Genomic DNA, 15,537 nt, shown 5'->3' with positions numbered 1-15,537 from the left:
AGGAATGAGGATATTTTCTTGCTTTTCATTGTGTTTTCTTGTTTTGAAGTGTTTATATTGTTACTTTCTTGTGTTTAACAGGTCAAAATCAGAGACTGGAACCAGTGACGGCCCCAGGCATCCTCTCTCTCGTCCTCAATATCATGTGTGCGTCTTTGAATGTTATCCGTGGGGTTCACCTTATGGAGTACACATTCCAGGTACAATTAGTGCTGGCATCTGATTACTGTAATTTCAAATATTATTAATGGTGCTGTTTACTTGGGGAGTCTAAATGATGTGAAAAACAATCATAAGCTGTAACTTTCTCTCTTGCATAGCAAACCAGTTTGTTTGTTTGTTTAAGTCGGGATATTTGGAAATGGCCTTGCATAAGCTTATTTTAATTACAGATAAGGTAAGCTGGCTGAACTGACCGCTGTGCATTAGCATTTTACTGTGAAAGCTGAGTTGTTATCATGAGGTGTGCACAAATTGGGTGAATTAATCAGAAATAAACGCAGTAAGCCAACAAATCAACTTTTCTTAAAGTTGATTTATTATTTTCCTTTTCGCAGGATGATTATGAAAGCATTTGGAATGTTGTGGCATTTCTCCTGGCATTTGCTTGCTGTGTTTTTCAGGTAAATAGTAGTTCACATAGTAGCTTGACTCTTGATTGCAAACAGAAATATGCTGCCGTCCATCTTTCTCTGACACTTCTCTGTGTGAATCGCTCTGTAGTGCCACCTCTACCTTTTCCACTCATCTCTGAAGAAACTGAAGTGCTTCACTCTGTTAAGTGTGATCGTCCTATGCAACTTGCACCTGCTCGGCTTGAGAAATGCGTGGCAGCTCCTCTTCCACGTTTCCGTTGCCTCCTTGTCTACCGTGCTCATCCTGACTCGCAAAGTCCAAGACAGAACCAGTGACTGTGGCGTCTGAGCAGCGCAGGACAGTGAAATTTGTTGCACCGCTGCAGTTTTCAGTGCAGGTGAGAAAGAGCGAGGACATAATCGGCTCGATCCACGATAATGAAGATGATGGATTTTTAACAAAAGATTGAAAAAGTACAATAACAGGCTCATATTTTCTCATGTGCAGTATGTACTCGAACTTTCTGTACATTTGTGTACAACAAGAATATAGAAAAATGCAGTGATTTTTGGATTCTTAAAATGCTCCGATTAACCTCAAACCAGGAAAAAATGCATATGAAGAACAACACTGATGAATCCCAGTCAAGCCCAACTTTTAGGAAAAGTTTTTAAAGAAGATGGAAGTGCTTTTTTTCAGTCAAAGTTTTTCCCGTTATGTTGGTGAGTTTATAATTGAATGCATTTGTTCTCACACCCAGCTCAGTATTTCTGCTATCACAGAGCACTGATTAGCTTTTCATAATCATTTTACACCACTCAGTGACATCAAGTTAAAATTGATTTCAGTCGTACTTTTCCCAGAAAATAAGATAGTCCGTCCCGCACTGGTAGGCGTATGATAACTAAATTATTTAATGTAGCTTAACTGAATTACTCTATAGCCTAAAAAGAAAAAAAATCAAATGTGTAAATATAAAGCTATGGTTGCTTTACTTCTTTCTGTGTGGCAGTGCAAATATGGTTGATGGATTTGGTTTATTTTGTTATATATTTTATAGCCAGTGCTCAGCTTCTCGTTGCAAAGGTTCACATTTAAGGGCTCCATTATTTAGTAACTTCACTGTTTGTTCTGAAAGGGAATGTGTTAATCATATGTTCAGCTGTGGTTTGATGTTGAGGTTCTTTTTTTTTTAACAACTACTAATTTTAGACCCCTCGTTAGAAGAAAGTTGTTTCACTTCATCTCCAAAATTTTCTTGCATCTTTTCTGTTGATCTCTACATTGTGCTAATATCAGTATGCTTGTTTTATTAAGCTATTGCTAAGGTTAGCCTTAGCTGTTCTTCCTGAGGCCTGTACTATGAAGAAAGTTGAACATACCAGGGTGTCTTAATGCTACCTGTTCACTTATTCTAACGCTGGATATCAGTCACGTGAAGCTAATTATTGACTCCCTGAAGTTAACCCAGGGTCTCCTTTGAAACTTCAATTGAAAGGGGTGGTGTTGACAGTGTCTGACCAATCACAAACGTGGATAACTGCTGGCAGTATAGCAGCTGATTTTACAAAGGAAGATAAAATAATACAATGGGAGAAACATGAAAATGTTAAACACATAAAAGAGACTGAAAGCAACACACCCACTGCAGACAAAGGAGCAGTATGAGTGTCTGCAACAGGAAGAGCGCTTCAGTAGTCTGGTATTAGAAACACTGCATAAATGCGTGCATTTCATGCGCTTCAGGCTATCGGACTGGAAAAAAGCTGCTGTAATAATAACGCTGTTTGAAGGCAGGAAAGAAAGAGAGTACAAATGACTGTAAGTTAAGAGACTGATCAGTATCACAACTTTGTCATTAAGACACGAGAGAATCTGATGGATTATAATCGAGTGTTTTGTGAAATTAATGTTTAAAATCCCATATTTAATTTTTATTCTTTCAGCTGCAGCCTTGCTGGTGTCAACATAAGCTTAGTCTAAGTGTAAATTTGATATAAGGTCAGCAGTTACAGCTTTAGGATAAATTATTAATGCTTCTAGAACAAAAATATTGTTTTAAAACTTTTTTGCAGCCAACGAGAACAAAGTCAGTGAATAAAATTGCAGCTAAGAATCTATAATAATGATTGATGTTCGACAGGGAAACACAAAGACATTAGATGCTGATAAATAAAGATTTTAACCCTCCCACTGTCTGCACACAGACATCTGGGGATCTCCCATTAATGGTGATGCTTTCAGGTAATTGAATGGTCGGGCAGTGGTTTTTGTACCCACTGATCTCTAATCAGGAACATAACCTGCTCTGGAGCAAATAGGTTTGACAGCACGATGCCATAGGGCATACCTGGATATAACCAAATCCAGCTTCATAGTACGGGCCTCAGGAGTCTGGTATGCATTCACAAAGACGTAAAAAAGAAGAAGCAAGCTCTTCTTATACAGATATTATTCAAATTCATAGACAAGAACATGAAAGGTTTGTTTTAACTACCTATAACAGGATATTAAACAGGATATTTTGTATTGAATGTACGCTTTTCCAACAATAAGTAATCATTCTTCTCCAGTGTAATTCCTATTTCATGTCTCCACATATGAGAAAGTATGTGAGTGTGTAAAAGCACTGATTATATTTCAATTTGTTAGAAAAACTGCACTATTTATGGAGACAGTTATGGAAATTGTCCTTTGAATATGTTCCTGTTTTCTGTTTACCTGTTGGTTTGTTTAAAAAGCCTCTATTTCCTAGGGAGTGGAGTAGATCCAATATTTGTTTCTCACATTGATGTAAACATGGAAATCTAGATAAATACCACCGCTGTGCTGCTGAAGAAGTAGACTAAGAATAATTTTACAGTCAGTTTTTAATGGCTAAAAGTTGCACTCAATATCAGAGGAAGTAGATTGTTAGTATTATAGTTAGTTAAACATGTAAGATCAGGAATTATGTAAAATCCATCCTTTCTTTTTTAATATTTGATCCCTTGTTTGAGGACTTTTAAAGGCTGCATTTCTTACAGCAATCTGAAGGTCTTTAACTTTATTGCACTGTTAGAGAGGGACAGTTTTATTGTAATGTAGCTTCAGTTTACACATGTGTGCCCTTTAGTAATGCTAGACTTTTTTCTTAAAAAGGTTGTTTTATCCTGAACTCCTGGTATATGCTTGATGAAAAGCCTTTAGATTCACTGAAGTTCACTGGGGCTGAGAGGTTTCAAGTAGATTTTAAGATTAGGGAATAGTGAACTGTTCAAACAACATAATTTTGTTTTTAATTGTTATGCTACTGATGAATTGAGTCCAACCATTATATTGGCACGGCGGGTATGTTGGCTGTTGGTGTCAGCATCTATGTATAACCATCATAAATAAAAATTAAAAAGTAAAGGAGAGATGGAGAACACGCCCTTCATCCATGGTATGAATGTTGATGTTGGTGTAGTGTGTGCACCAGAGGACACTCTGCAACATCTCTGTGGGCAGCATAAGTGTGGAACACCACAAACACAACCGGCTGATCTGAGTAGAGTCGGGCTGAGCATAAACGAGTAATCTGCAACTTGTTGTGACAAAAAGCAAGATTCTTTTTGAAGTAAACTGTCATGATATCTTAGCAAGGACTCATAAAGAAACTACACTTAACAAATGTTTGGAAACTTTATGTTTTGTGAACCCAGAAGAAAAAACTATTGTTCGGTATTGGTTTTAAAAATCCTATGTCGGTCAGCCGCTACTGTATATTTTGTGTGTAGGATTTTGGTGATGCTTATATTTTTGATATGTAGGAGGTTTTAGTGATTCAGCATTTTCCACTTCAGAAACTGTATTTAAATACACTGCTGACCAAATGATTTGTAACAAAATGTTTTCAAGATGTTGAACCAAACCATATGGAGCATATTGTTTTTCCTCTTGAAATGAAAACGAAGGATAAAAGTTTGTTTTTTTTAAAAGAAAACGTACAGAACAAATGCAGCCTGTAACTGAAACATGACAGTTTTCAAGTTTGCAGGTTAGAAAACCCTTTATGTTCGCGAGACCAGCCTGAAGTCTCTAATCCCTGGACGGTTTCTTTTTTAAAATGAAGAACAGTTATTTGTATAAATTGTGGGTTTACTGTTTTGTGACTCTATTTATAATGATTGAAAATGATGGAACCGTGTCATTTATTGTAACTGCCAAAAACGCTGGTGATTACTGGGCATTTTTTCCCATCTGGTAAAACTGACATTTCATTAATAAATAGTGTCTTTTTTTCCATTTCCTGATCTTTGCTTTGTGAGTTCATGACAGGAGAACCTGCAGCAGTGATTGAACAGTACCAACAAGAAAAATGTTAATTACTTTGACTAATGGGCTCATTTAACTTTTATATATGTCTATATGCAGATTTTTAAATCTGAACTTGCATGCAAAACGAAACAAAACAAAAAAGCTTTTGGAAAAGTAACCAAATTAGCAATAATACGCCACAGCACACCTGAAACACTGACCACACTGAGTGTATTTTCCAAATATTACACCAGATGGAGCTCTTACAGTGTCCAAGAGACTTGCAGTCACTGACAGAAACAAACGAAACTCAAAAATGAAAATGTTTTAAGGCTTTTAAACACATGGAGAATATTGTGGAACAGCCCCGTGAAACTAGATAATATAGTAAATATAGTTTTATTTATGTATTTAACATCTAAGATAGAATAAGGCCCGTTGGGAAGGGAGAAAATGTGCATAAAACTATTAGTGTTGCAACAGGTTACACAACACACTTGATAGAAAATCTTTAAAGTTATGACATTAAACATGGACTAAATAAAATCCACATATATCCTTACCAACCACTTTATTATATTCTTGTTCATTCAAATATCTAGTCAGCCAATCACATTGCAGCAAATGAGTGCATTTAGTATTGCAGACGATCTGCTGAAGTTCCAACTGAGAGTCAGAATAGAGAAGAAAGGTGATTTATATGAGTTTGAATGTGGGATGGTTGTTGGGGTCAGACGGGCTGGTCTGGTTATTTCAGAAACTGCTGATTTGCTGGGATTTTCCCGCATTACCATCTCTAGGGTTTACAGAAAATGGTCTGAAAATATCCAATGAGTGACAGTTTTGTGGGTAAAAATACTTTGTTGATGCCAGAGGTCAGAGGAGAATGACCAAGTTGATAGAAAGGCAGCACTAGCTCAAATAACCGATCATTACAACCAAGATATGCACATATTACTTTAAACCTTGAAGCAGAAGCAGAAGATGACATTGGGCGTCACTCCCGACAGCAAAGAACAGGAAACTGAGGATACCGTTCACATGAGGTCACCAAAATTGGACAACAGAAGACTGGAAAAAGTTCTGATGAGTTTTGATCTCTGCCGTGATATTTGGATGGTACAGTCAAAATTTGGCGTACTCCCCAACGTGAAAGCACGGATCCATCCTGCCTTGTATAAACTGTTCAGGCTGATGTGTACTGGTGTAGGATGTTTTTCTTGGCACACTTTTGGCCCTTCAGTACAATATGAGCATCATTTAAACACCACAGCATAAATAAGTATCCTTCCTCACGATGTCCATCTCTTTATGACCACAGTGTACCCATCTTGTAATGCTTGCTTCCAGCAGGATAACATAACATGCCATTAAAACTCAAGTAATCTCAAACTGGTTACTTGAACATGACACTGAATCCACTGTACTCAAATGGCCTCCACAGTCACCACATCTCAATCCAAAAGAGCACCTTTGGGTTTGGGTGTTTTGTGTCACGGATGGATGCACAGCCAACAAATCTGCAGCAACTGTGGGATGCTATCATGTCAGCATGGACTAAACCTATGCGATGAATGCTTCCAATGATGTGTTAGTGAGGAATAAAGGCAATTCAGAACGCAGAAGGATCTCCAGCCTAATCTTATGAATCTGTCGATTCAGATTAGCTGGTGCTGACTCAAACAAACAATATGCTTTTTATGCCATAAAAGAAGCCTTAGAAGATTAGGGTGTAAACGTACTGTATAGGATGTTCATATTAAATCCTCAGATTCTTTGTTTCTAATTACTTTTTTTTTTCAATATTTTGTTTTAATTTTTTCAGCATAGAAAACCCCATCAACGAACAAATACAGCTCAGGCGCTGAGATGATAGGACAAGAAATAGCACAATAATAATAATCAATAGAGAAAGACACAAAGAAAGAAAGAAAAACATTAAAATTAGAAACTACCAGTATCCATAATGAATTAAATGTCATGAATATGTAAAAACTGGGAAAGTTCAGTGATGAGTGTTTATACAACGTGATATTTGGAAGGTGAGTACAAAACAGAGTCCAGGATTTTGAGATAACATTTGATGCAGGTGTTTGCAGGTATCGAACTTTCAGTTGAATGACTGATAACATGTTTTGAGCCAGACACTGAAGGAGGGAGGTACAGCGGATGAGCATTCCTTTAGAACAGTCAGCGCAATCATCATTCCGAGATCGATGTCCATCCGCATGACCGCAGTGGGATAGTTGTAATGCTTGCAGCCAAAAACTGCAATTTCTGGATTGGGTGAGATGGCCATTAAGCTTTCAAGTACCAATCAAATATTTTGAACATGACACTGAAAATTGGTCAATGGGGCAATCACCACAAGCGTGATCCAATGTGCACTCTGATGTTTTACATCTGTCACATATGGGGGAAGTTGAAGGACAAAGTTTGCAGCGAACCTTGGATGTATCATGTCAGCGATGGACAATTTTAAATTGTATTAATTGATGTCTGCTGTTAACAAAGCATTCAGAATGAAGGATTCCAGGCATTTGTCCACATTGATTCTGATATTTCCATGCCCAATTCCTTGACTCAAAGCGTCTCTTATCCTTTTAGTGTGCACTTCAATGCTGTCATCAAAAGAAATGTACAATTGTAGAAATCAAATGTTCATAGTAAGGAGGGCTCATTCTTTGTTTCTAATGAATATTTTAGAATATTACAAAAAATCAGGCTTTTTTGACTAAATGTAAATTGATTTAAAAAAAAGAAGCTTTTTACAGTACATTGCAGTGTCTGGGAAAATTAAGCATTCCACATTAGGGTCAGTGTTCAGAGTCATTTATGTGCTTTTCAGGGGTTTAAATCTTTATGCGGCTGAAGGTACAGGACCAGCCTTGAGAGTAATGAGAAAAGCTCTCAGTCTTTTATTAAGTGAAAATAAAGTGTCTTATATCTGTTCTTCTGTTCTTGTTGGTGTCTGAATCTTAACATTTGGTCCAGAATATTCAGTCTTTGATGCCAGGCTCTCCAGAGATGAGAATGATGCTAAAGTAGTTTCATTGAAATATGCATTGGTCTTTAAAGACCTTTAACCTAAAACTATATCAAGCATCTATTTAATATCTGAGAGCTGAACCCATAAAAGTATCCTACAACTCTGACAGATTGTCTCTGTTTCCACTAATTCAAAGGTACCAACATATTTGTGTTATCTCTGTAAAGCACAGAGTCTTTTAAGTGTTTATCAGCGTTCTCGTGCCTATTAAAGAAAGAAATATTTGAAGTTGCAACCTAGAAAGGAGCTCACATATAATCCTGCAGTGCAGTCCAGGCACATTGCATCTAAATTAAACAATGAGTGTCAGATGTGATCCTCATTAGCAGAGATTAACCCCTTTTATCCTAATTGGCGGGGGCTGCTGCTGTTGAGAAGCTCTCTTTCCCCTAACAAATAGGCGTAACAGCTGGGTGGTCTTGTTGATGTGTTTATGGCTCACATTTCTTTTGCGCTTCTCCTCCTACATGTTTACAGAACAGCAGCACTGCTTCCCTTATCCGCTTCGGGTGATAAACAACATACAAAACATAACGCCTTAAATCTGGTGTTTACTACCATTTGCATCTTCATTTTGCAGTAATAACCCCAGCTGTTAATGACCAGCTTTTTTTGTTGTTTGTTTTTTACTGATGCACACACTGAGCTATTTCTTGTCTGTGCTATTTACCGTCACTGACTGACAGTCACTGACAGGCAGGAAATCTGCATCCATGCCACTCAAGCATGTGACAGTTTGTATCCTGATGATGTTTAAATATTACAGAGTAAAAAAGGCAAGCTGTGGTTTGAAGAAGGTACTGCTGCTGCACAGTGTATGTTTGCATCTCCCAGGAGCACTTGTTCACGGGTTACTTAAAAGTCCTTATAGTTCTATAAATGGAATTACATTTTAAAAATCTGAATGTTAATTGGTTTAATACATGAACATGTGTTCAGAGAGTGCGTGTAAAATGTGCGCCACAAGTGGAGCGCTTCAAATAAGTTGGAACAACCATGGCTTGAAAGTGAAGCCTTTGCACAGGTTCCTAAAGTGCAAAAGCATTCACTAAAGACATTCCTTCTGATCTGTGTGCTAGTTCCATTATTAGGTTAGTTTTTTGGATAAAAGAGAGGTAAGTTTGGGGGTGTTAGTGGTTTGATCGACAACAGACTCTTTTCAGTTTATTCAGTGCCATATTTTTTGGACTATAAGGCGCACTTAAAATCCTTTAATTTTCTCAAAAATCGACAGTGCGCCTTATAATCTGGTGCACCTTATCTATGAATTCTAGTTGTGCTTACTGACCTCGAACCGATTTTATGTGGTACACAGCGCTCAAAAATCTGTCAAAAAATGTTTTAATCGACTTTGGTAAAAGCGCTCAAAAATCTGTCAAAAATGTTCGCTTCAGGTCCCAAAGTACAACACTGCGGCATTTGAGTTACAACTGTCTAAATTCTTTCATCTTTTTTTTTTTTTTTTTTTTTTTTGCCTGTCGCACCGCTTTGATGGATTGTTGTCTGAAGCATTATTTATTCTGCCAAATGGACTCATAGTAATCTTGGTCCCTTTGTCGTTAAATTTTATTTTATTTTCAGTTGTTACAGATGGGACAGACAGGTGGGGAATAGTAAAAGTCAGGGACGAACATTTACTAAGACGGCTGGATTACTGAGAAAAAGAAGAGACAAGCAAGAGTTACAGCAACAGTAAATACTAAATATTGAAAGTTAAATTCTTTCATCTTTAATAAAATGATCAGCGTTGCCGCTTCACCAGGTGTAACAATTAAGTTTAACCTCCAGGCATCCATGAAAACAGAATTTATTAAATTTAACGGAGTTAGAAGTTAGCAGGAAGTTAGCTCGCTAGTTTCCACCTAAACATGATATACCATGTTCTGACTGAGATTTCTGAAAAAATGAAAGCATACAGCTCTGCTATCACTTCCAACATAAGAAAACTAAACAGCAGTGACGTTTGTAGGGTTACTGAAGTTTGGCTAGCTGGTATATAATGATGTACTACGTGATCGCTAGCGCCACAGCTATGTTAGCATAACATAAACACAGTGAAGCTGTAGGATGAACGCTAACTTTTTTCCACTTGATGAAAGTTAACGCGAGGGTTCCCGATGGTTAGGGACAAATGCAGTCGCATGGCAGGATGCTGTAAACGGACCAAACTTCAGTCAGGAGAACAACTGAGATAATCCATTCGAGGTCAGTCATGGGAACAACATGGGAATAGAGCAGCTGCAAGAGAATTCATCATTAATGAATCAATGGTGCGGAAGTGGAGGAAGTAAGAAGAATGAGTTGAGTAAAGTTTGACTTATCTGAGTGTTTCGTTTCGCTTAATGCGCCTTATAATCCGCTGTGCCTTATGTATGAAAACAGACCTGTTCATCGACAGTGCGCCTTATGGTCTGAAAAATACAGTAAGTAAATATTAAACTAATGTTTTCTATTCTTTATTTGCATGTCTAGTGTCTGGTAGGTTTCCCACTTCATCCTGTTTCCCACATACAGTGGGGAAAATAAGTACAGAACACATCAACATTTTTTCAGTAAACGTATCCCTAAGGAAGCTATCGAGTTGACATTTTCACCAGATGTTGGTAACAATGCGTAGAGTAATCCACACATGCAAAGAAATCAAAACAAATAAGTCTATAAATTAAGTTATGTGTGATAAGGTAGAGTGACACAGTGAATTAGTATTGAACATGTGAAGAAAAGCATGTGCAAAAGGGCAATTCAAGAAACCAGCTGAAATCTTTCTATTTTTAGAAAGTAATCCTGCCCGCTATCAGTGCAAATTAATAACAGCCTCTTTCTATGTCATCAATTAGGTTCACCAGCATCTGCTGAAAATTTCATGTCAGTAGCTCCATTAGAAATATATATACACCAAGAAATATGTTTTTTCCCACTGTGTGAAAGATGGGTATAACAGAAGTTATCTCTTGGCTTCATTTAGGCTCCAGTGCAAATGACAGGGGGGCATCTGCTATGTGCTTTTCTATATTTTGACTGTCCTATGCCTTCAGTAGTAGGCTTGCCCTTTGTTTTCTCCTTTTCATGTTCTAATTAACAGCTCTCCCATCTAAGAAAGGAAATGACTTCACCTGATTGGGAGCATATGGAAGCTGATTTCCTTCAAAAATGTGTCTCTCTCTTCCTGGAACACTTGTTTTTTATTTGCTTTGGCTTGACTGTGTTGTAGTTATTCATAGTTTAAGCCACATTCAGCTTCAGATCAGTTTTCTTTTCTTCACCATTTTTGAATATGATCAATTGCTCTGTGGCTTTTTCTGTTACATCCTAAATAAGCCAGGCATAACAAATGGGGGCTTGTCCAGGATTCGAACCATAATTGCATGTACTGAACAAGTATAAGCAAATGACACAAGTTTGAAAATACAAAATTCAAAAAATTAAATGGAAGTCTAGTAAAAATGCATAACTTTTCAGGATACAGTGTTGACGTAAGCTGTGTCATTATTGTGAAGGTAATGGATACATTTTAAAATAGGAAAAATAATGATAAAGCAATGAAATAGCCCACACAGAAAACTAAAAAGTAGTAGATACATTCATCCATCCTTTTACCCATTTCAGGGTCGTAGTGGGCTGGAATTTATCCCAGCTGTCATAGAGGGAAACGCAGGCTACTGCGGACAGGTCACCAGTTTGTCGCTGGGAATACACAGAGAGACAGATCACCATTCACACCTATGGGCAATCTGGAGTTATCATTTAACCTAACCCCACTAACTCCATGTCTTTGGACTGTGGGAGACAGCCAGAGTACTTATAAGTCAGAAATCTCAAGCAGACATAGAAAGAAGGTACATAGTGGATAATTGTTTTTCCCTCCTAGATAATTATTTAAAATAATTTATTGACTAAATTATTTAAGTTGAAAAAATTTATGTGTTCCTTGGTATAGATAAAAAAAAGATTTGAGTACCAAGTATTGATCAAACTGCTTAAAATGGGTGAATCATAAGTTGAAGTTGATAAATTATAAACAGACAAGTAAAACATAAGTAAGTAAAATCTGACTTTTCCTAAAACCTGACCAAACCCACCTTAACATCAGCAGTTTGATTGGAAACATTACTCAGAGAGGTTCTGATTGTGATTTCCACTTTTATAATGACATCCATTTAAATAGATTCAAAAGTGTATTAGTGACATGATTTGGTTAAATTTAGGTTTTTAGGTCAGAGAGGGTTAACATGACTGTGACAGCAGAAACCCACCAAAAAAAAAACGTTATTCAGAAGGTCAGAAGTGTCCTGTTTAATGCGATTGCAGGGTCCGGTCTTCTGAAGTAGGACTGTATGAAATTACTCTGAGATCTAATCAAGGTGAGTCACTCTGGCACCCATTTCTATCCTTTTAATCTTTGTCTCAGGTTCACTGCTCAGCTGACAGCCTACACTTTGGCCTTTCCCATTAATTTCAGATGCATCATTCATCTTTCATTCCAGGTGCCATGAGTGTTACAGTCTCCCCGTGGAGGCCTTCAATATCAAAAGTGTAAAAAAAATATCATGGATTTTTCTCCTTCTCTCTTTGTTTCATTAGCTGTGGGCAGCAATGAACTTCACCTTTAAAGCTTACATTTTGCTAACTGTATTTGTGACTACATTGCAGGTTTTTAAATTAACAGATTTCTTGGCTGCTTAGGGGCATATCAACACAGACAAAATCATCTAAATCCTCCATGATACACTGTCAAATTCAAACCCTGTGTTTTTAGATTTGGGAGTCTCTATAAGGAGGCACTTCTTGTTTTCATCCAGACACCTTTTCAGTTTTGCAGTCTGCACTCTTTAGATGTCTACTGTTGCAAAAAATAATGGCTAAGGTTTTACATTCTCATCATGTTCCAGCTGTGATATGGTGAATCTAAGTCTGGGACTCCAAACCTTAAGGCAATACCACATTTTCCTCATGCTTATCATACGTTCAACAATTCAGAAGCCCTGAGTCTTTGATGTTCCTTGCTCAGGGATCCAGCTTGGACATCTCTACACAGAACAATGTAGACATACAAGTTTATTTTTATGCCACTTGGATTTGAAGCCTATCAGACAGAGTTGACTAAGGATCCATGTCTGCCATGGATTGGTATTTTAACTATGTAGCTGACAAATATTCAGTTTTTTAAGGACTTTAAGATGTTCTCTGTAAAGCTGAGCCTCAAAGTTCATTCTTGACTTTTTACATACAGCGGATGAGAACCAGTTTCACCACAAAGTCAATTTATCTGTTGCTCGGGAGCAATCAGAATGGCCATAGAGTTTAGTGAATTGAAATCATAACTTGCTTGTTCAATTAATTGTTCCCTGATGAGATTGTGAATTGTTGGGACAGGGGCCGCAAAAGGCTGGAAAACTATGTGGTGCTAAAATGAAACAGCCAGAGGGTTTCTCGGAAGTAAAGATGAACAGAGGTTTAGCAATCTGCAAAAAGAACAAAAGCAACACACAAAAAACAATGATGAAAGTGTCGACAAATTGTGGAACTATTTCAGAAAATTAAAAATTGTGAAGACTTAAAATCTCTCGTTATCCACAGCACATAACATCTTCGAAAGATTCAGAGAATCTGGAGAAATCTCTCTGTGCGCAAGGTTGAAAATAGTATTGGACGCCCATTATCATCAGGTCCTCAGATAGCACTGCATTAAAAGCAGCTCATATTTCATAGTGGTAAACTTAGTCTTGTCCCAACTTTCTTGAGGTGTGTTATTGCCATCAAATTCAAAATGAAGAAATATTTTTCTCAAAATGAGCCATTTTCTCAGTTTAAACATTTGATATGATTTCTATGTCCTGCTGTGAATAAAACTTGGGTTTCATTGCGCTCCATTTTATTCACATTTTTCTCAGCATACTGATGGTTTTGAGCCTCTGAAAATAGGGGGCTGTGAATAAAAACGGCTGTAAAACCTAAACAGTTATTGCAATACTTTTGTTACAACGCTTGAATTAAAGCTGAAAGTCTGCACTTTTCTACACTTTGATTTAAGCAAACGTCTTTTCATCCATGTACAGAGCACGCGCTGCGCTCTGTGTGTTTCATTTGCCCTTTTCTGGGGTTGATGTAAAGCCTTAACATTGCTTTTAAAAAATACCCCCCATAATCCCATTACTTTACTCTTTTTGCTTTCATCCACCTCCTGTCCGTTTATAAAAACACAGAGATAGACAGAAATTGGCTCTTCTATCAGTCCCACACTAACCGCTCCTGTGTGAGCTATCTACAAAGCTGCTGCAAAGGAATATTAGAAAAGCAATCAGATGAAAAGTCATTATTTCAAAACACAGTCTGCTTTTTAAACAGGTATATTTTAGTTTTTTCTTTAGTTTCTTTTTTTTTAATTTGAAGTTGGAAGTTTGATGGATTCACAGCATTGCTGCAGGGCTTTTAAATCTAAATCTGATAATGCAAGCAAAACCTATTTTTGGATACAGTTGTGCGTTAAGAGTTAATTAGATTGATTTAGCTGCAAAGAAATTCCACGTGAAGGCACAAGAACTTTCAAACAATACAAATACTTGACCCAGACAAGACTTTAAATGCTATGTGAGTAATAATTTCCATAGATGAATTGTGCATTCATTTCATATGTGAGATCAAGCTTCCCGTGATTGTATAAATGTGTGGTGTAATTTCCCAAGCTTGTTTACACCCTGCCTGCGTGGTGGTGAAAAATCATGTATGTAACCAATTAATGCACATGTGTTAGAAAAATGACATTCTAATTAACTGCGGTGTGATTTAATCATAGCTGAGCATTTATTTTTATAAAAGCAAGATGAAAGAGCAGCTCGGCATCCTTAGAGATTGAAAGGAAAAATGACATCCTATACCTTACATTACAGGTGTCAGAGGTTACAAACTGAACTTTGACCTCATTGATCGATCTGCTTGTTTCTGTTACTCTATGTTACTCTATAAGTTTACACAAAATGCACTTTTAGCATTAAATCAGCATTTTGACATCACACTGGTAGAGGTTTGCTTTAAACTATTATATATCCGATTATTATGATGTTAGTGCAACAGTGCTGAAAAAAAAAAAGATATTTTAGCATTGAACATCTCCCTAAAAATTTCAGGTGGATATTTCCTGTACTTATGAAGTAACATGGACTCAAAAATACTCAAAAAATGCAAAATTTTGACCCATATGTACCGTAAGTTTTCATGGTTCATTTAAAGATGCCAAAGTTATTTTACATTAATTTAATAAATAGTGAATCAGCTGGTTTAGGGGTCAATTGATTTTTATTAGTGACTACCTGTCAGTTATGTAACATAAGTAAACCTGTAAAAAACACTACCTGTCATAAAAATTTTTATGTCTGTCAAAAAGTTGTTTAAAAGTAATACTATACAGTTATTTATTAGGCGATTTACCTGAAAAATAACAATATAGTTTCATGTTTGTGACCAAAGGACCCGTCACGTATACAATATTGAAGGGTTGGTGACATTTTATTTACAGTGATTTCTCTCTCATCTGGTCCCAGTGACCTCCTGATATAGGGAGAGGCTGATTACCGGATCAGCCCCAGCCAGCCTCTCCAGCACTGCCCCCTGAACCCACTGCACCACCCCTCCTCTGC

The 15,537-nt window shown here is 37.1% G+C and overlaps 1 protein-coding gene across 4 annotated transcripts in view; it reads left to right on the top strand.

Annotated features, from left to right (window-relative positions):
- Positions 1 to 15,537, top strand: part of sec22c (SEC22 homolog C, vesicle trafficking protein) — an 18,731-nt gene extending 3,194 nt beyond the window's left edge. For 2 of the 4 annotated variants that reach the window (XM_039617607.1, XM_031732578.2), the window contains exons 5-7: positions 82 to 200; positions 558 to 623; positions 724 to 4,842. In XM_039617607.1, coding sequence (XP_039473541.1) covers positions 82 to 200; positions 558 to 623; positions 724 to 924 — 386 coding nt within the window. In that variant the 3' untranslated portion in view covers positions 925 to 4,842. Of the gene's footprint in view, positions 1 to 81; positions 201 to 557; positions 624 to 723; positions 4,843 to 15,416 lie in introns of those variants that run through there. The other 2 variants (XM_039617605.1, XM_039617606.1) reach the window with 2 other exon arrangements.

Source organism: Oreochromis aureus, linkage group 9 (genome assembly GCF_013358895.1).
Source record: "Oreochromis aureus strain Israel breed Guangdong linkage group 9, ZZ_aureus, whole genome shotgun sequence".
Taxonomy (NCBI): Eukaryota; Metazoa; Chordata; class Actinopteri; order Cichliformes; family Cichlidae; genus Oreochromis; species Oreochromis aureus.
Note: the sequence above shows the minus strand (reverse complement) of the source record. Positions and strands in the feature narration are given on the sequence as shown.